Source organism: Astatotilapia calliptera, chromosome 5 (genome assembly GCF_964374335.1).
Source record: "Astatotilapia calliptera chromosome 5, fAstCal68.1, whole genome shotgun sequence".
Classification (NCBI taxonomy): Eukaryota; Metazoa; Chordata; class Actinopteri; order Cichliformes; family Cichlidae; genus Astatotilapia; species Astatotilapia calliptera.
The window spans coordinates 12,043,844-12,060,332 of NC_137426.1; the positions used below are offsets into that span (position 1 = coordinate 12,043,844).

The following is a 16,489-nucleotide window of genomic DNA, read 5'->3' on the forward strand; positions in this document are numbered from 1 at the left end:
ATACCCTGCCTGTAACAGAATAGAATAGAATAGAATAGAATTCAACTTTATTGTCATTGCACATGCACAGGTACAGACGATGCAAACACGATTGTAACTCCCCTAAGCAGTATTTAGGAAAACCAGTGGTAATTTCTTAAGTATCCACCAGGGGGAGCAGCGTGGAGGCGCATTCATTTACAGAGCCGCTACACACGTTTTCAAACATTTTGCGCTGTGAAAGAGAAAGTCCAACTTCAACAACAGGTATGAGTCCCGCAAAAAAGCGTTCAACCCGCAGTCTTTATTTAGTTAGTTATAAGTGCAAAAACTCTATGTGCTGATAGATAGGCGAGAATTTACAGTCATTAACGTTCAACCTGATGTGTGACTATACAAACGGCGCTCTCAGCCCCAACAGATTTTTATTTTATTTTTTTTAAATATGCAATTTAGATTATTAGCAGCTGATGCACATTTTATATATTTTGTATAATTACAAATAATTTGTAATTTTATTTTATTTTTTTCTGAACTTTATGACAAAGTTAAAATGAGGGATTTTTGCTCTCCTCGTTTTAGTGCTTGTTGTTCAGCTGCTGAGATTCATTTGCATATTGCCACCTCTTAATGATGAGAAATAAGAGCCCCCCCACCCCCAGCTCTGCCTGTCTGTAAAACCTTCTTAGTGAATGCCATTGATGTGTTTTGTCCTTTTATAAAGTTAATCACAAAAGATTTGTCAAATTTTTTTAGATTACTGTTAAAATCTGTTTTCCACAGTAGCCATATTAAAACTGCTGTTGATACATCTGCAAACCTTGTGACATCATGTTAAATTATTAACAGTGTAACTTAAAAATGTAAGTAATTTCTACTTTATAGGATGATCTGTCAAGTCAGAACATGCTTGTTTAAATTCGTTGAGGTCCGCACAGAGAAAACAGTTTTCAGTGCAAGTCCGCGTTTGTGAAAACAACGACATCAGAATTTTTTTTTATCTTGGGGTAACTGAGCGCATGTCTCTATTGTCTCTACTGTTACAACAGGATGTATGACAAAGAGGAAAATAAGAGAAAGCATCAATAGGTCCCCTTGAAGATTTCTTCTCCATAACACTGACACACAGCACGCTATATCGGCTTGTGTCATTACTTAACAGCTGCTTAAAAAAAAGAAACACAATTTTAAATGGATGCTTTTTTTCTTTCCCGTCTTCTTTTCAGGTTGAGCTGACCAACATTCAAAAGAAATACTACCGAGCCATCTTGGAGAAGAACTTCTCTTTCCTGTCCAAAGGAGCAAACCAGCACAACATGCCCAACCTCATTAACACCATGATGGAGCTTCGCAAGTGCTGCAACCACCCTTACCTTATCACAGGTGAGAGCAAACATGCAAGCACTCACAGATTGTTATTCATTATTCATAGTCAAGCAGTTGTTCACCCACTCCCTCACTCTCCACTCCCACACTCATTGACCTTGTGTGCATGAATCTGCCTCCTTTGTTTTATGTACACATCTTTGATAACAGAATTATTTATTGAATTTATTACTTATTAATGTATTAGCACAATATATTTACAATACCATGTTGTCAGCTAACAGCGAGTCAAAACAGTTTAGAAAGAAACCATGAGTGCGAGAGGTAGCTGTGTTGAAGCGTAGTGCCATGCACCCAGATTCTGGGTGTTTTTCCTTTCAAGCATAGAATGCTTAAATAAAATAAATGTACCTTGGTTTGCCTTGACTTGCTTTACCTTTGCCTTCTTTTGTTTTTCTAGGAGCTGAAGAGAAGATTCTGGAAAGTTTCAAGAAGAGCCACAGTCCAGAAGCACCAGACTTCCAGCTGCAGGCCATGATCCAGGCAGCCGGTAAACTGGTGCTGATCGATAAGCTGCTGCCAAAACTGCTAGCCGGAGGACATAAAGTCCTAGTCTTCTCCCAGATGGTCCGCTGTCTGGATATCCTTGAGGACTACCTCATACAGAGGCGGTAAGGGGAAAGTACAGCAGGCTAGAAAAGAGCGAGGTAATATTCAGAGTAAAGGAAATGTTAGTCAGGTAATTTGGGAAAGAGAGAAGAAAATTTGAAAAGGAAAAAAAAATGCAACATTTTTCAAAAAGGAGAAAGGGGAAAAGTCGATTTACCCTCAAATCTGTGTTGGTGTGTTATCTCCAGCTACACCTATGAACGCATTGACGGTCGTGTGCGTGGGAACCTGCGGCAGGCAGCCATCGACCGCTTCTGTAAGCCAGATTCAGACCGCTTCGTGTTCCTTCTCTGCACCAGAGCTGGAGGGCTGGGAATCAACCTGACAGCTGCTGACACCTGCATCATCTTTGACTCAGACTGGAACCCCCAGAATGACCTGCAGGTGGGCACAGAGCTGCGTAAAGCATCCAAAGAAGCCGTCACAAATTTGCACATGCTGTATGTAACTGATGAGACCAGAATGCCTACTGACATACAAATGAATTTGTGTTGTCAGAGCATCATAAAAAAGATGGAGATCTATCTTAATCATGCTCTCGTTTGACTGTGCTAACTTGCTGCTTGTCTCATTCATGTAATATGTAGTGACATTTGTGATGAATAGTGGGACTGCAGTGGTTGACAAAATGCACGCTTGAAAGGATGCCTTGAATAATGAAGTGAGCATGCAGTGTTACTTGACTCGGAAGGTATAAGTCTTCTCCCGGCTCTGATGCAATGCCTGTTTCTGTATCTTGTATCAAGCTTTCTTAAAATCTTTACAGTTACGAAGATTTTTCATTAACGTGTCGATTTTGATTTTGTCAAGTCCCTGTTTTTGTCTTTCTTGCTGATCTGTTAAATGTTGAACAAATTCACTCTAATTAAACTACAGGTTAATGTGCTCATGCACAGTTAGTTTAAAAAAAAAAAAAAAAATAGAAACTCCTAAATAGACATGGTTGAATCCTCATGCTAAAAACAATTTCTCTTAACTTATAAACTTCTTCCTAACCACTACCTCTAATGTGTATAAAAATATAGAATAATTATGTTACAGTTATGCTGAATTTGGCAAACGTTAGTCACAAGCACTGATGCAAACAATATGCAAATCTTACAGATTTAAATTTACTTTGATCTTTACCTTTTCTTTAATGATGTATAAATAGTCTCAGGCCCTCATAAAGTATTTTCAAACCAAGCTGAGAGAAAGTCTCTGTAAAATGTAATGCTTTACACTTCCATGCTTCCTACTGTTATAGGCCCAGGCACGCTGCCACCGGATTGGCCAAAGCAAAGCGGTGAAAGTCTACAGGCTGATCACCAGAAACTCGTATGAGAGGGAAATGTTTGACAAAGCCAGTCTAAAGCTGGGACTGGACAAAGCCGTCCTTCAAGACATCAACCGTAAAGGAAGCCTCAATGGAGTAAGAGATTAGTTTTGAGATATTCTTATATTGTATACGATTGTTTAATCTGTATTCATTTTGGTGTGAGATGGTCTGCTGTGTATGTATGAGGGAGAGAAACCCTCAAATCCTAGCTTGTGTCTGTTTTGCGACAGGTGCAGCAGCTTTCAAAGATGGAAGTGGAGGATTTGTTGAAAAAAGGAGCATATGGAGCCTTAATGGATGAAGAAGACGAGGGCTCCAAATTTTGTGAAGAAGACATTGATCAGATACTTCAGAGGAGAACTCAGACAATCACCATCCAGTCTGAAGGGAAAGGCTCCACGTTCGCTAAGGTGGAAATTCTTAAACAACATTAAACTCCTTAAAGCCTAAAACTTAAAAAAGGCTGCACACTGGAGGGATTTTTAGGGTCTCAAATGGTGTTTTAATTCGGCCCCATAGTCTAGGTGGTGTTCACAAGTTCTGAAAGCGGAATACTTTAAATAGTTTGGCGTGAAGATCAAATGTCTTAGTACAAAATATTTGTGCTAAACCTGAGAAATTGGCAGCTTAAGACCAAACATTTGATCGTAAGCCAGCTTGTGTCAAAACCAAGTAAACATCATTTTGGGTCTTAATATTTTTTCCCCCCGCCTTCTGCTTCTCGTTCCTCAGGCCAGTTTCATCTCATCAGGTAACAGAACAGACATTTCTCTGGATGACCCCAACTTCTGGCAGAAATGGGCCAAGATCGCTGAAGTAGAGATAGACTCCAAATCAGAGAAGGTAAGGAGGCTGACAGAAAATGAAAACAAGACGGGATGAATGAAAGAAAAGGAATAAGGATGTGAATACTCTAAAACATCAGACTTGAAAGTGTGAATAATAGAAGGATGAAAAAAACTTTTTTACAGTTTTACTGAAGTAGAATGCACACCTAAAACTGGAGATGTCTTTAAACTGTGTGTGTGGGGGGATGGTATTTTGTGCTCCGAACACCTAAAAACTGAAACCCCCAGTGACATGAGGATGTTTGTGATCTTCATCCTTTCCCTTTTTCCTCGGGGTTCTTTCCTTTTTGAACACCACCAGAGGATAAAACTTAGTTAGAACCTTCTTTAAAATACTTCATCCTGTTATTAGAAAGACTCATGCAATTCTTGATCAGAGGCTGTCTACATTTATCTTCTATCCAGGAGTCACTGGTAATTGACACACCCCGTGTAAGGAAGCAGACCCGTCATTACAACTCCTTTGAGGATGATGAGCTGATGGAGTTTTCAGAGCTGGACAGCGACTCAGAAGAGCGGCCTTGTCGAACTCGTCGCCTGGGTGAACGTAGCCGCCGCTACCTCCGTGCCGAATGTTTCCGGGTTGAAAAGAATCTTCTAATATTCGGGTAGGACCGGAGAGTGTGTTAAAGAAAACTGCATATGCCATATTAGACCATCAAGACTCTTAAACTCAGTTCGAAAGACAAAACGGAGACCATTCTTTTTCCAAGCTGCTGCAGAATATCTCCTTAGCGGTGGAATGATTTTTTGTTTTAGGAATGCATATACATGCTTAACAGGTGACATCTAACAGCTGGCAGTTCATGGCCATTAGACAGCGTGGCATAATTAATAATGACTTAACCTTTATCTCATATGTTTTTTAATTTGGGAGCTGAAGTGTGAACGTAAATGAGCCGAAATACAACATTAAAGTTTTCAGTTTGATTTGTTGTGGAAAATTTTCAATAAAGTTGTGATCACACACAGTTTGTTTCAAAGAACAGATCACTGATAGAAATCTGCTGCATTTTCCTTTACCATCTCATTTGTTTCCTGTGTGCATTTCTGTCCGCCCTCTCTGTTCTTTCTAGGTGGGGTCGGTGGAAGGATATCCTAAACCATGGTCGGTTTAAATGGCACCTCACAGAGAGAGACATGGAGGTGATCTGTAGGTAAGAGTAAGAGGAATCATCATTATCGTCTGTTTGTTAGCAGTAGCCAGAGTCCGACACATCATGTTTCCTTTTTGTTGTGTAGGGCTCTTCTGGTTTACTGCCTGAGACACTACAAAGGCGATGACAAGATAAAGAGCTTCATCTGGGATCTGATCACACCCACCAAGGAAGGCCAAGATCAGGCACTCGTAAATCACTCTGGTTAGCATTTTACTCTGCACATGTGCTACAATATACAGTATAAAGTCAGCTTATGACCTAAAGATTGCACCACGTATTGGAATGTATAGACCAGGATTAACTACTGGTATAAATACAAAGTTAAATTGGTAGCATTAACTCTGTGGAGAATCTTTCTTTTCCTCCTTGTCTGCATTGCAGGTTTATCAGCTCCCGTTCCTCGGGGTAGGAAGGGGAAGAAGCTGAAGAATCAGCTAAATGTTACTGAGGTGAAGAATGCTGACTGGCTGGTCCATTGTAACCCAGAGGTGGTGCTGCAGGATGAGAGCTACAAGAAACACCTCAAACAACACTGCAACAAGTCAGTGCATTAACAGAGCTTTTTGCTTATCACTACTTACATGAAGGACTTTATTTTACACTAGAGTGTGTTTGGTGGTGTTTATTTACAACATACAGAGTTTACGACATGGATTATGACACCGCTTCTCCTTTCTCACTCCACAGGGTGCTACTGAGGGTGCGGATGTTGTACTACCTAAAGGTGGAGGTTCTAGGGGAAGCTGCCACTCAAGGTTTAGAGGGGGTACCTGCCAGGTATGATGCAGACAACGTATCATTCACATAGTGTCAGATCAGTTGGCACTGCTGACCAGATCTGGCAAGAAATGAAAACCTTAAAATGAGCTGATTTGTTCAGCATTTTGGTCTTCCCACTTTTTTAAGCTCACATTTTATCTTTTACTGTTAACGTTGGAGGGAAATATGATTGACTGGCTTGTGTTTTAGTGCACTGACTTGACGCTGACAGCACTGACGGATGGACTGTTTGTGTGTGTTGACAGTAAACTTGAGGTGCCGCTACCTGACGTCGACTACATAGAGATTCCAGTGTCATGGTGGGATGCAGAAGCTGACAAGTCTCTCCTCATCGGGGTTCACAAACATGGTGAATACAGATGTCACATTTGGCACAATATTTTGCCATGCAGCATCTACCTTTTTTTTTTTTTTTTTTTTGCTGTGTGCTTTAATAAATATTCAGTTGTTAATTGTTTACAAATTTTTACCAAGCTTGACTTGAATTTGAACAGACTTTAAGGAACAAACATAGATGCCATCTGTTATTTGTGTGTGCAATGTGTAGTACTCTCAGATCTGTGTTTACACAATTTTTATTTGTTTATTTATTTATTTACTTTTTTTTTTTTTTGCTGAAGATGAGAAACTGCTTTAGAATATCACTGGACACCTACCAACATTCATTGGAAAGGAATATATGTGTCATATGTTTCCCAGATATTGACTTTTCTTGGGTGGGATGGTTAAGCATATCAACCCTTGTGTGCCTATAGCTTTAGATTTATTTATTAGTTTGGGTGAAAGAAGTAATTAATTAAGTAGACAATCCCGTTGTTTTTATATTAGGTGTCAGTCATACAGACCTTGAGACTGGTCTGCAGTCCCCTGTGTCCCCTGTAAATGTGTATCCCCCAACAGGTTGGTGATTGGTTGCTCGCTGTTGCCAGGTGCAATCAGTCGGAAAGCTGCACCAAAAACCTAACCGTGCATGCTTTGCTCACTAGCAGATTGCTGTGGTTGACTCTAGTTTGCATGGAAGAAGCCAACTTTCTGCAAACACTTGCCATTTACTCTTCCAGCTATAGTGAAACTGGAAAAAATGTGATGCAAACCAGAAACGGGGAAGATTCAGATTCAAAGTGAAGGTTGTGTTGCACTTTTCATATACCTCCAAACAGTAGTTTGCAACTGTTTTGGAGACAAGTTGGGACTATCTGTGCAACCTACTGATGACCATGACAACCTGTTAGCAACTAAAAGCAAGGAGGTTTTTCAGTGCAGCACCTCTTTGCGACTAAATTCTAGCTAGCAAATGTCTGCAACCTCCAGTAAGCACATGCCAACCTGTCCCGGAAAACACACTTTTCCTTAGAGACCAGTGGTTACAGTGGGGGACATTGACCGCTCTCTAGGACTGAGTGAATAGATTTTAAGTAACTGATTTCACATCAACTACCAATAATGTCGAGCATCCACTCACAACAGTTGATATTAGATACGTTTGCCTTGTGACTGATGCTTGTTAGATGGTAACTGACTGTGGCGTTATTTTTGTGCCACTATTCTGAGTGCACGTAAAAAAAAAAAGTGAGCACACGTAAAAAAAATTTGCAGGTGCAAGTGTTGCATTTTGAGGAGAAATTTATTTTGAATGAAGAAAAGCTAAATTTGAATGAACAAAATTCATTGCTGCGTGCAGAAAATGCATTTCAGTGTTTGCTATTATCCATACACGCACACAATAGCAGCCCCTCTCGCTCAGTTTTTGCTCGCAATGTGTTGCTTGCGCTCTCAACATTTCTGCCCGTGCGCGCTCAACTCTTTCTGTACACCGTTATATTTGTGCCACAAAACCAGCCAATCACAGACTTGGATGCAAAAAAAAATCTGATTGGCTGTTTTGGTCTCCAATCAGCTCGAAATGACGAAATGCAATATCCCAGAATCCATTTCGTCTCAAACGAGGCAGTGGCGGAGGAATGCAGAGTGGCGGAGTTTGAAATATTGCTCTTTCTGGGTCACAAAATAAACTTTTAAGATATTTTTATGAGAGAATGGTGCTGTGTAAACTTCAAATATCTGTTTGATTTATCAAAACATCACATATTTGCAAAAGTGCTCTAATGTTTTCGGAGATGCCAACACCACTCAGACTTCACTGTTATATTAGTTCTTGCTACACTATAACATGCTATGCTGAGCTTACTAAGGCTGCAGAGCAAAACATGATAATGGAGTTTTAATCTTTCTTCAAGAAAAAAACAGCTGATAATTGCTCCATTACTGATATAATGTATTGTTTATTAACTTATTAAGTGTTTGTTTTTCCATGCATACACAATGTGCAAACGTCCTGCTGCCTCAAATACTTGTTCACACTAGTAAAAGTGTTTTTCCTCTGACAGGATATGAGCGGTACAATGCAATGCGTGCTGATCCAGACTTGTGTTTTCTGGAAAGAGTGGGGATGCCTGATGTGACAGCTCTGTCCTCAGAGCAAGCAGGAGGAGAGGTGGCCTCTGACGTCGCTGACAGGTAAGGTACACGGAGACAAACACCAACACAGCAGACCACCGCGATTGTGTTCATAGATTGCTGAAAAGGTTTTTCGGGTATTCGGGAAAATTCGAAACATTATCATCTTCTGTTTGTTGTAATTTTTGTCTTTCTTTTTGCTGTGTGTGTAACAATGAGATGTTTATATGAGTACGTCGTACTAGATTTGGTATGTGAAACGATGATTAAACACACTGATCGTTTTGGCACAGGGACCCCTCTCAGCACGTTATAAAAAGGCCTCAAAAACTTACTGTGGCAGCTCACACCGTGTTTTGGTCGTGCATATTAAAAACAAATTCTTTGTTGATATTACCTCAGTTTCTATCAGCTGACCCTCAGTAACCTCTTTGTTTAGCACAGGGCCATTAATTAGCTTCTTTGTACTTCTTCCAGTCATCGCCTTTTATTTATATATTTATTTGTACTGCTGGTAGTAGTGTTCACAGCAGGTTGCCAACACATCCTGTCTCCTCTTGTTCCCTGTTTGTATTTGTTTACACTGTCACCTCCCCGCTCACACACCTGCTTTACATACTGAGTGTGAAGATTGAAAGCACGTAGACATACAATTATAAATGCACAGGGTGGAATTAAGGTGCTTGTTATGGTGATAACAACCAGATAATATTTTTCATATAGCTTACAGACTAACACGCTCACAGCTATTGTGAGGACATTATCATAAAGTATTCAATTTTAGGCTCACCATACCCATGAACAGTTTATAAGAACTGTTAAAATCAGCTTCAGCAGTAATGTTTTCTGGTAGTTTCACTATACTTGCAAGTCTTGCAAGAAGAAGCAATGCTGCCAGGAGCCGCGAAGGAATAACTGTCAGAGAGGGAGTGAGCCAGAGAAATAGACGACCGAGAAAAGTGTGGGAAATTTATTTTCTGGGTGCTGCTGCTGCCTCGGCTAATGGTAGCGCTGTGAAGATTAGACGCATACATTTGAACAGGAAGCTTTGATCCACTTCCTGAAGGTAATTGAAGTTGTCGTTCGCTTTGTTACCTGTTCAACCTGAAGCTGCGCCCAGCTGAGCACAGCGACTGTGTAGCAGGAAGATCTTCTAGTCTCAAAATGTTAATGGAGACGATGTTACAAGGATGAAATTGTGCATGCAGAAGCAGTAGTACAGGAAATGTGGCCATGCAGAACCTGCACAGGTGTGAAAGTGTTTTGTGTGCTAATACTTCTCTTTATTGCTGCCCGAGGAGTTTTTGCTTTATGTTGAATCTACAACACACACAGCACAGGTGTGATATTTTTGGATGTTAAAAGTTTTTGAAATGCTGGTAGGAAGCCTTCCAAAAGAAACAGCAATTATACATAGAAGGATTTTTCAGGACTTTTGCAGAAACCTAAAAATACATTGAGGAAATAAAAATCCATGAGCGATCATGAACAATGCTTATTTAATTCATTAACAGTTTATGCAAGTGATCATAAATAATGTAAAATCTAAACATGAATTCTCATTTCTGTCTTTACAAAAAATAGAAGAAAATTTGGTACTACAGGAAAGTTCCTTCCAAGATGAATAGAAGTTCTTTATTCACAGCTAATAAACCCTTTTATCTTTTTAATTTTTTTTCCTTTAAGAAGTGCCCTTAATTAACCCATGTGCTGAATTCATTTCAGTGAATTCATTAATTCATTTTCCCCAGTAAAATTGGAATTGCATTGGTGCAGAATTTTAAATAAATGATTAAATAATTTGATTTAGAAGACAGTCATTTGCAAACCCCTGCGACAGACTCACAGTCTGACTCGCAGAGTGTATCCTGCTGCTATACAGTAGTTTGAATCTCACTCCGGAGAGGCAGCTGAATGGCCAGCGTGATGGTTAGTAGCAGGTGAATTTTTGAAATTAGAAAAAGGGTGATTTTCTAAAAATTTCACATCGTCTTGCCTGTTTGACAAATAGGGGGGAAAAATAAAATGCTTAACTATGTCGCCATAGCGTCTACCCAACCAAAATCTGCATGAGGGAAAAACTATTAATTTCCTCCCTGTGAAAATGCACAATGGAAATAGCAACCCACATTCAAAAACATGAACATATGCCACAAACATCAAATCTCTGCAGAGACCCATCTGTCTTTTTTCATTAGCAAATTTTGAAATATGCTGTGCACCAAAACATTGAACAGCAGTTCAATAGTAGCTTATAACTAATATCAGACATTAGAATAACCACTCTGCTCTTTACTGGGTTTTTGAGAAATTTGTGAAGAACTAAAAAGAGGAAATAAAAAAAAAAAAAAAAAAACAATTTAAACCAGCATAAGGAAACTAAAGCAGATCTGTGTGGAGCCTGTGATGTGACTCCTCAGTGAGGCTTTGTTTTATTTTTCATAATCACATTTGTTTTTCTTCATTGCATTAATAAATTGCCACCAACAAAATGTAAGAAGATGTGAATTCATGTTCAGCTGTTTTGTTATTACAGTACCCCACACACACACACACACACACACACACACACACACACACACACACACACACACACACACACACACACACACGTGTGCCATACAAAATGTTTTTTTTTTTTTTACATCTTATCACATTGTCACAGCTCATAATCTGGCAGGCTGTTTGTTGTTGTGCTTCGTTAACAGCTTTTTCTTCTTCTGTCATCGTGTTTTCCTGCCTGTATTTACTTTTTTTTTTAAATCTGTTGTCCTAGACTGCACATTTACTCTAATTCATCCCCCGAATTCTGTCCTTACATGTGTTGCCCAGTCGTATATGGTAGAAGCTCACTAGGATATTGTTATTAACGCTTTTCTCCTCTATGTTTTTGTTTCTCTTGTCAGCGCATGCAAAACTGAGGAGACGAAGGATGATCCTGAAAACAAACCAGATGGAGGAGAAGATAGAGACGAGAGCAGCAAGGTGAAGTAAAAGCTCTCCTGAGACTATATTAGTGATATGTTTTTTGTTGTCTTCTCTTCCTCTCTCGCTCTGCACCATGCCACAGACAACTTGAGATTTCTTTGAATACTTTCTTCCAATGTGTTATAAAAAAAAAGGAAAAGTAATTTTGCATGGGGGAGGGGGATTAAAATTGCCTCAGGGAAGAATTTCTTTACGTTTTGGACATTTGTAAGCTGAATACTTGCATGGCTACTAGGTACTATTAAAATAAAATGGTTGAGTTAATGGTGCATTTTTAAACGCTCTAATACATTTGACAGCAGAACAGATAATGTTTTCCAAATGCAAAAATCTCATCTCTAGGTTTTTATTGCTTACTGAGTCAGGTTTCATTTGGCAAGTCCAGCGTGACTAACATAAACTCCAAAATGAAAGTTTAACCTGTGAATATAAAAGCTGTCGACCATCTCAAAACATGAATTCCAAAAATATTTTTTGGCTTAAGATCAGTTTTTGTCAATCTGTAGAAACCTGGCATTCACAGGGAATGTGTCTTTGTGATATGATCATATAGTCCATTTCAATAGTTCATAGTTTAATAACAGCGTGGTATTGCATTCATTATCATTTATTTTACTCCTCAGCCAAAACGGCTGACGGGGTACTGCCGTTGTTGCAGCCAGGACATCCATGATTGTAAATGCTATAACTCGAGAAGCAGGGCGACATAAAAGTTTCAAATTGATACCATAGGTGCATCTACTAAAAATCTCGGATGAATTTGAATCTTTGACTTAGAGGTTGAGGTCACAGAGGTCAAGTTTTCTAAAATCTTGTGAATGTGATCACTTCAGAACAAAACAGCACGGGATTTTCAAATTCATACCCCGGGTGCATCTGTTAGGAGACTAAGGGGTACTACTGGCAGCTGCCACTGTTCTATAATTTAAATATTCTTACTGTATCATGATTTTAATTAGAATTATACTGGCCAGTCTGAAGAATCCTTCTAAAAGAATGATTTATTGTATAGAAGAATTGTTACTCTTACACCCTGATCTAGGGGTAAGGGGAGCAGAGCATATGAATCATGTGAGACCAGGTGATGTAAAAGGACAATAATACCAGACACACCAGCAAATCTAATGGGGATTGGCTGAAAAGAAGGAGAATCCTTGCGTTGCAGTGGCCCGCAAAGTACATACTGCAACCCAACAGACATGCAGTGGTGAAACCACTCTATGACATGAATCTATGCCATAGAGCAAGGGTGTCCAAATCCAGTCCTCAAGAGCTACTGTCCTGCAGCTTTTAGATGCATCTTTGTTCCGACACAGCTGAATCAAATGAATGGCTTGTTACTGGGCCTTTGCCAAACTTGATTGCATTCTGAAGAGGTAATCCAACCCTTTGGTTCAACTGTGTTGGAGTAGGGATGCATCTAAAAGCTGCAGGACCGTAGCTCTCAAAGACTGGAGTTGGACACCCCTGCCATAGAGTATTAAGAGAGCAGTGCATCCCTACAAACTGTGCTGAAATTCCTCCACACTGATGTGAGAGACTTATAAAGTCATACAGAAAACTTTAAATCGTTGCTTCTAAAAGTGTTTTTTTTTTTTTACAAGCTATTGAATCATAGGACACTCTAGAGTCCTTTTCACAGAACTGTGCCCATTCTGACTGAGACCTCGGTCAGGATTGAGATGCTGCTGCTGTCATGAGAGTACTGTGCTGACAGGCTTTTTAAATGGCAAGATGCTGTGTTGGATATTAACCAGCACAGTTATCAACACGCAAGCCCACAAGGCCAGCCATTCAGGAGGACACCTTCTGAGGGACACTCAAGAGACCCTCAGAAGCAAAGAGTTTTTCTACAGTCGTAGAAAAACGGTGGATAATAGCATAGACAAGGAATAATCAGGGTCAGATAGAGCCACGGCTGTAACAATTACTAATTATTGGGCAAAAGAAACAAGCAAACAAAAAACAGAAAATGATAAAGGACATGATATAGTAATATTCACAAATACAGGCAAAATACACAACAAACCAAAAAATATTAAATTAAGGTAAAGAAAAGATGGAGTTAAAACAACAGAAGAAAATGTGATACAAAAAAATAATATTCAGCACAACGATAAAAGTAACAGCTAATAACAGTAACAGATAATAAAGAAATAAAAAGGTATATATTTTTAACCAGGTGACAGAAAAGATGATTTTTGTGATTTATTTTTTTTTATTTTTTTGTGTGTTTTGTGTTATTCACAGGGAGAGGAAACCTGCTCCAGCACCGATACATCAGACAAGCCAGACAGTACTGGTCCAGGTGAGACAGTTACAAGTGTTACATACTAATATGAAGACCAAATGAAGAGTTCCACTACTCATTCAAGGACCAACCATACACATAATTCAAATTTTAATAGATAGCTTTATAATTTCTTGGCATTCGTGGGTTGTTAAAGGCTAACCTAACTTTTCAAATTGTACTTTTTCTTTTCTTACTCTGACGTTCTTTCAAATGGTTTGAAATACAGTAATTTCCCTCCACTCGATTACATTTCACTCCTCTGTTCTGACGTGAGGTGTTTTAACACGACATTTCCCATCAAAACTTATTTCATTTTTCCACTGAAGTCTTGATTTCCTTAGAGCTCTACTAAGGACTTGGATAATTGTTATAATGAGGCTTGCTTCTTCAAATCTTTGTTGTAGTATTATAAGTGCAGTGACACACATTGTTAAGGGAAAGCTGCGATGCTCTTTTTAACTAGATTCAGTGTTGATTTCTATTTGAATCAAATATTTGATCACATGTTTCCTTTAAAGTTGGTATGGAAACATCATTTTACAGTTTTAATTTCAATTCTGAAATTGAGGTATTTATTTATTCTCGACCAAAAGCAGTATTAGTAGCTAAAGGTATAATATTCAGAAGTTGTTGATTACTCTTTTTAAACACAACATTTTATTATTTAAAGACATACAGAGAAAGAAAGAAAAAGATGTGGTTCAGTGAACGAGAGTGAAGCGTGTTGAGAGGTGATGCCGGTGCCAATAACCAAGCTGTGAATCAGAGATATGAAAATGTATTTTCTTATTCTTTTGCAGTAGTTTTTTAATATTTCAATGACTAAACACAGTCACGTCTGTACAATCCTGGGAGAGGCATGCTTCATCTTGCCTGCAGTGGCTTTTTTGCTTTTTTGCTTTCACGCGTGCTCTTCATATATCTGTGACACAGAAACGAAGAAGAGAAGAAACACATCGACAGCAATATACTCTGGTCCTTGTGTTTTTATAGGATCACACCCTCACGTTCCCTCTGAGCTGAACAAAATAAGAGAATACATAAATAATGCAGGCTTTATCCACATAGACACACATTTGTACTGAATGATAAGTGGTTATTTAGATGCTTCTTTTTTTTGTATACCTTCAAACACATCCAGTGTGTGAAGGATCTAACGTGCTGACTCTGACTGGCTTTTCTCCAGACTCTCAGATGTCAGGTGACCTGTGCACCCAAGATGGAACTTTGGTCACCACAACGACAACAGGAACCGGGACCGGGGTGGCAGCTCTCCATGTTGTCCAAGCCCGGCCCCTCTGGCCCACAGGCCCCGCCTTGACGGCCCGATTACGTCGCCTCATCACTGCCTACCAGCGCTTCACACTACGACGCGAGCCACTGCTCAGGCATGACTTTATGCTTCACGATGGCCTCGTTGGCATGGGAATCGGAGGAGCTGGAGCTGCTCATAGTCATCACGCTGGTGGGCCACTGGCTTGGCAGCTGGGTGAAGATTTAAGAAGGTGTTCTGTGGTCGCTACAGAACCTGACCCTCTGTTTCTGGAGTGGCAGAGAAGGTAGAAATGTTTGACATAAGACAGAGATACCAAGCTTTTGTCGTATACTTTAATCTTACCTTTGTGGCTCTGCTGCTCGGCATCTTCATTCAGACACGAATGCATCTGCTTTCACATGCATTTATATGCAGTTTCTCAGTATATGTATTTATCAGTCATTTGTATTTTTCTGTGACCTTTTAGGTGGACTCGTCGAGAACAAGCAGATTTTTACCGCACAGTATCATCATTTGGGGTGGTGTATGACCCGGAGAGGAAGGCATTTGACTGGTCCCAGTTCAGAGCTCTTGCCAGACTGGAGAGGAAGACTGATGAGAGTCTGGAAAGATACTTCAATTCCTTTGTGAACATGTGCAGGACAGCATGCAAGCTTCCACCCAGGAAGGAAGAAGGTACTGTTTATGATAAATATGCCGGTTGGGGTTGTTACTGACATCTGTGATGGACTTAGTTTATCAACAGGGTAACCCTTGCTAATTTGTATTATTGCTCAGCTTCATGTTCCAGTTAATGTTTTCTGGGCACTGCAGGTTTTTGGTTTTCAGCCACACTTCTTAAGCCTACAGTTAAACAATACATCGTTTAGACTTTGTCATAAGAGTGTCAACTTGCAGATCATTTTTGAGGACCTCGTCATTGGGAACATTACTGACCCCTGCTAGTAAAATAGCCTCCATAGATGTAGTTTTTATAACTCATTTAACTACAAATTGCATGTTAACATATAATTTACACATAACTTACTCTCCTGTATATACGCAGGATAAAACACAAAATCATTTAAAGACAGGAGTGACTCTTGAACACACTAATACTCTCCATCCCTTTTACTCTGGTCTGCATTTTTCCTGCCTTCTCCACTGTCTCTATGCCAACATTGACTGTCACTGTTTCCGTTTCTCATCCTTTTATTCTTTCTCTGCTTCCCCTCCCTTTCTCTTGCGTCTCCCAGGACTGGTGGATCCCGCTGTGATTGTGGAGCCTCTGACAGAAGAAAGAGCAGCTAGGACGCTATACCGCATCGAGCTGCTGCGCAAGATCAGAGAGCAGGTGGGCTCTTTGAAGAAACAAAGCTTAATAACAAATAGCGTCCTTTTCATCGATGGAACTCT

General features: G+C 39.7%; 1 protein-coding gene across 3 annotated transcripts in view; it reads left to right on the plus strand.

The window, feature by feature from the left end:
* The window catches only part of chd6 (chromodomain helicase DNA binding protein 6), a 91,854-nt gene that overhangs the window by 64,067 nt on the left and 11,298 nt on the right, over positions 1–16,489 (plus strand). For all 3 annotated transcript variants that reach the window (XM_026167272.2, XM_026167271.2, XM_080301695.1), the window contains 18 exons: positions 1,206–1,362; positions 1,766–1,976; positions 2,163–2,358; positions 3,221–3,385; positions 3,523–3,702; positions 4,025–4,135; positions 4,546–4,748; positions 5,217–5,297; positions 5,383–5,501; positions 5,682–5,841; positions 5,988–6,077; positions 6,326–6,429; positions 8,468–8,597; positions 11,444–11,522; positions 13,776–13,833; positions 15,005–15,377; positions 15,561–15,769; positions 16,330–16,427. In XM_026167272.2, coding sequence (XP_026023057.2) covers positions 1,206–1,362; positions 1,766–1,976; positions 2,163–2,358; positions 3,221–3,385; positions 3,523–3,702; positions 4,025–4,135; positions 4,546–4,748; positions 5,217–5,297; positions 5,383–5,501; positions 5,682–5,841; positions 5,988–6,077; positions 6,326–6,429; positions 8,468–8,597; positions 11,444–11,522; positions 13,776–13,833; positions 15,005–15,377; positions 15,561–15,769; positions 16,330–16,427 — 2,724 coding nt within the window. The remainder of the gene's footprint in view (positions 1–1,205; positions 1,363–1,765; positions 1,977–2,162; positions 2,359–3,220; positions 3,386–3,522; positions 3,703–4,024; positions 4,136–4,545; positions 4,749–5,216; positions 5,298–5,382; positions 5,502–5,681; positions 5,842–5,987; positions 6,078–6,325; positions 6,430–8,467; positions 8,598–11,443; positions 11,523–13,775; positions 13,834–15,004; positions 15,378–15,560; positions 15,770–16,329; positions 16,428–16,489) is intronic.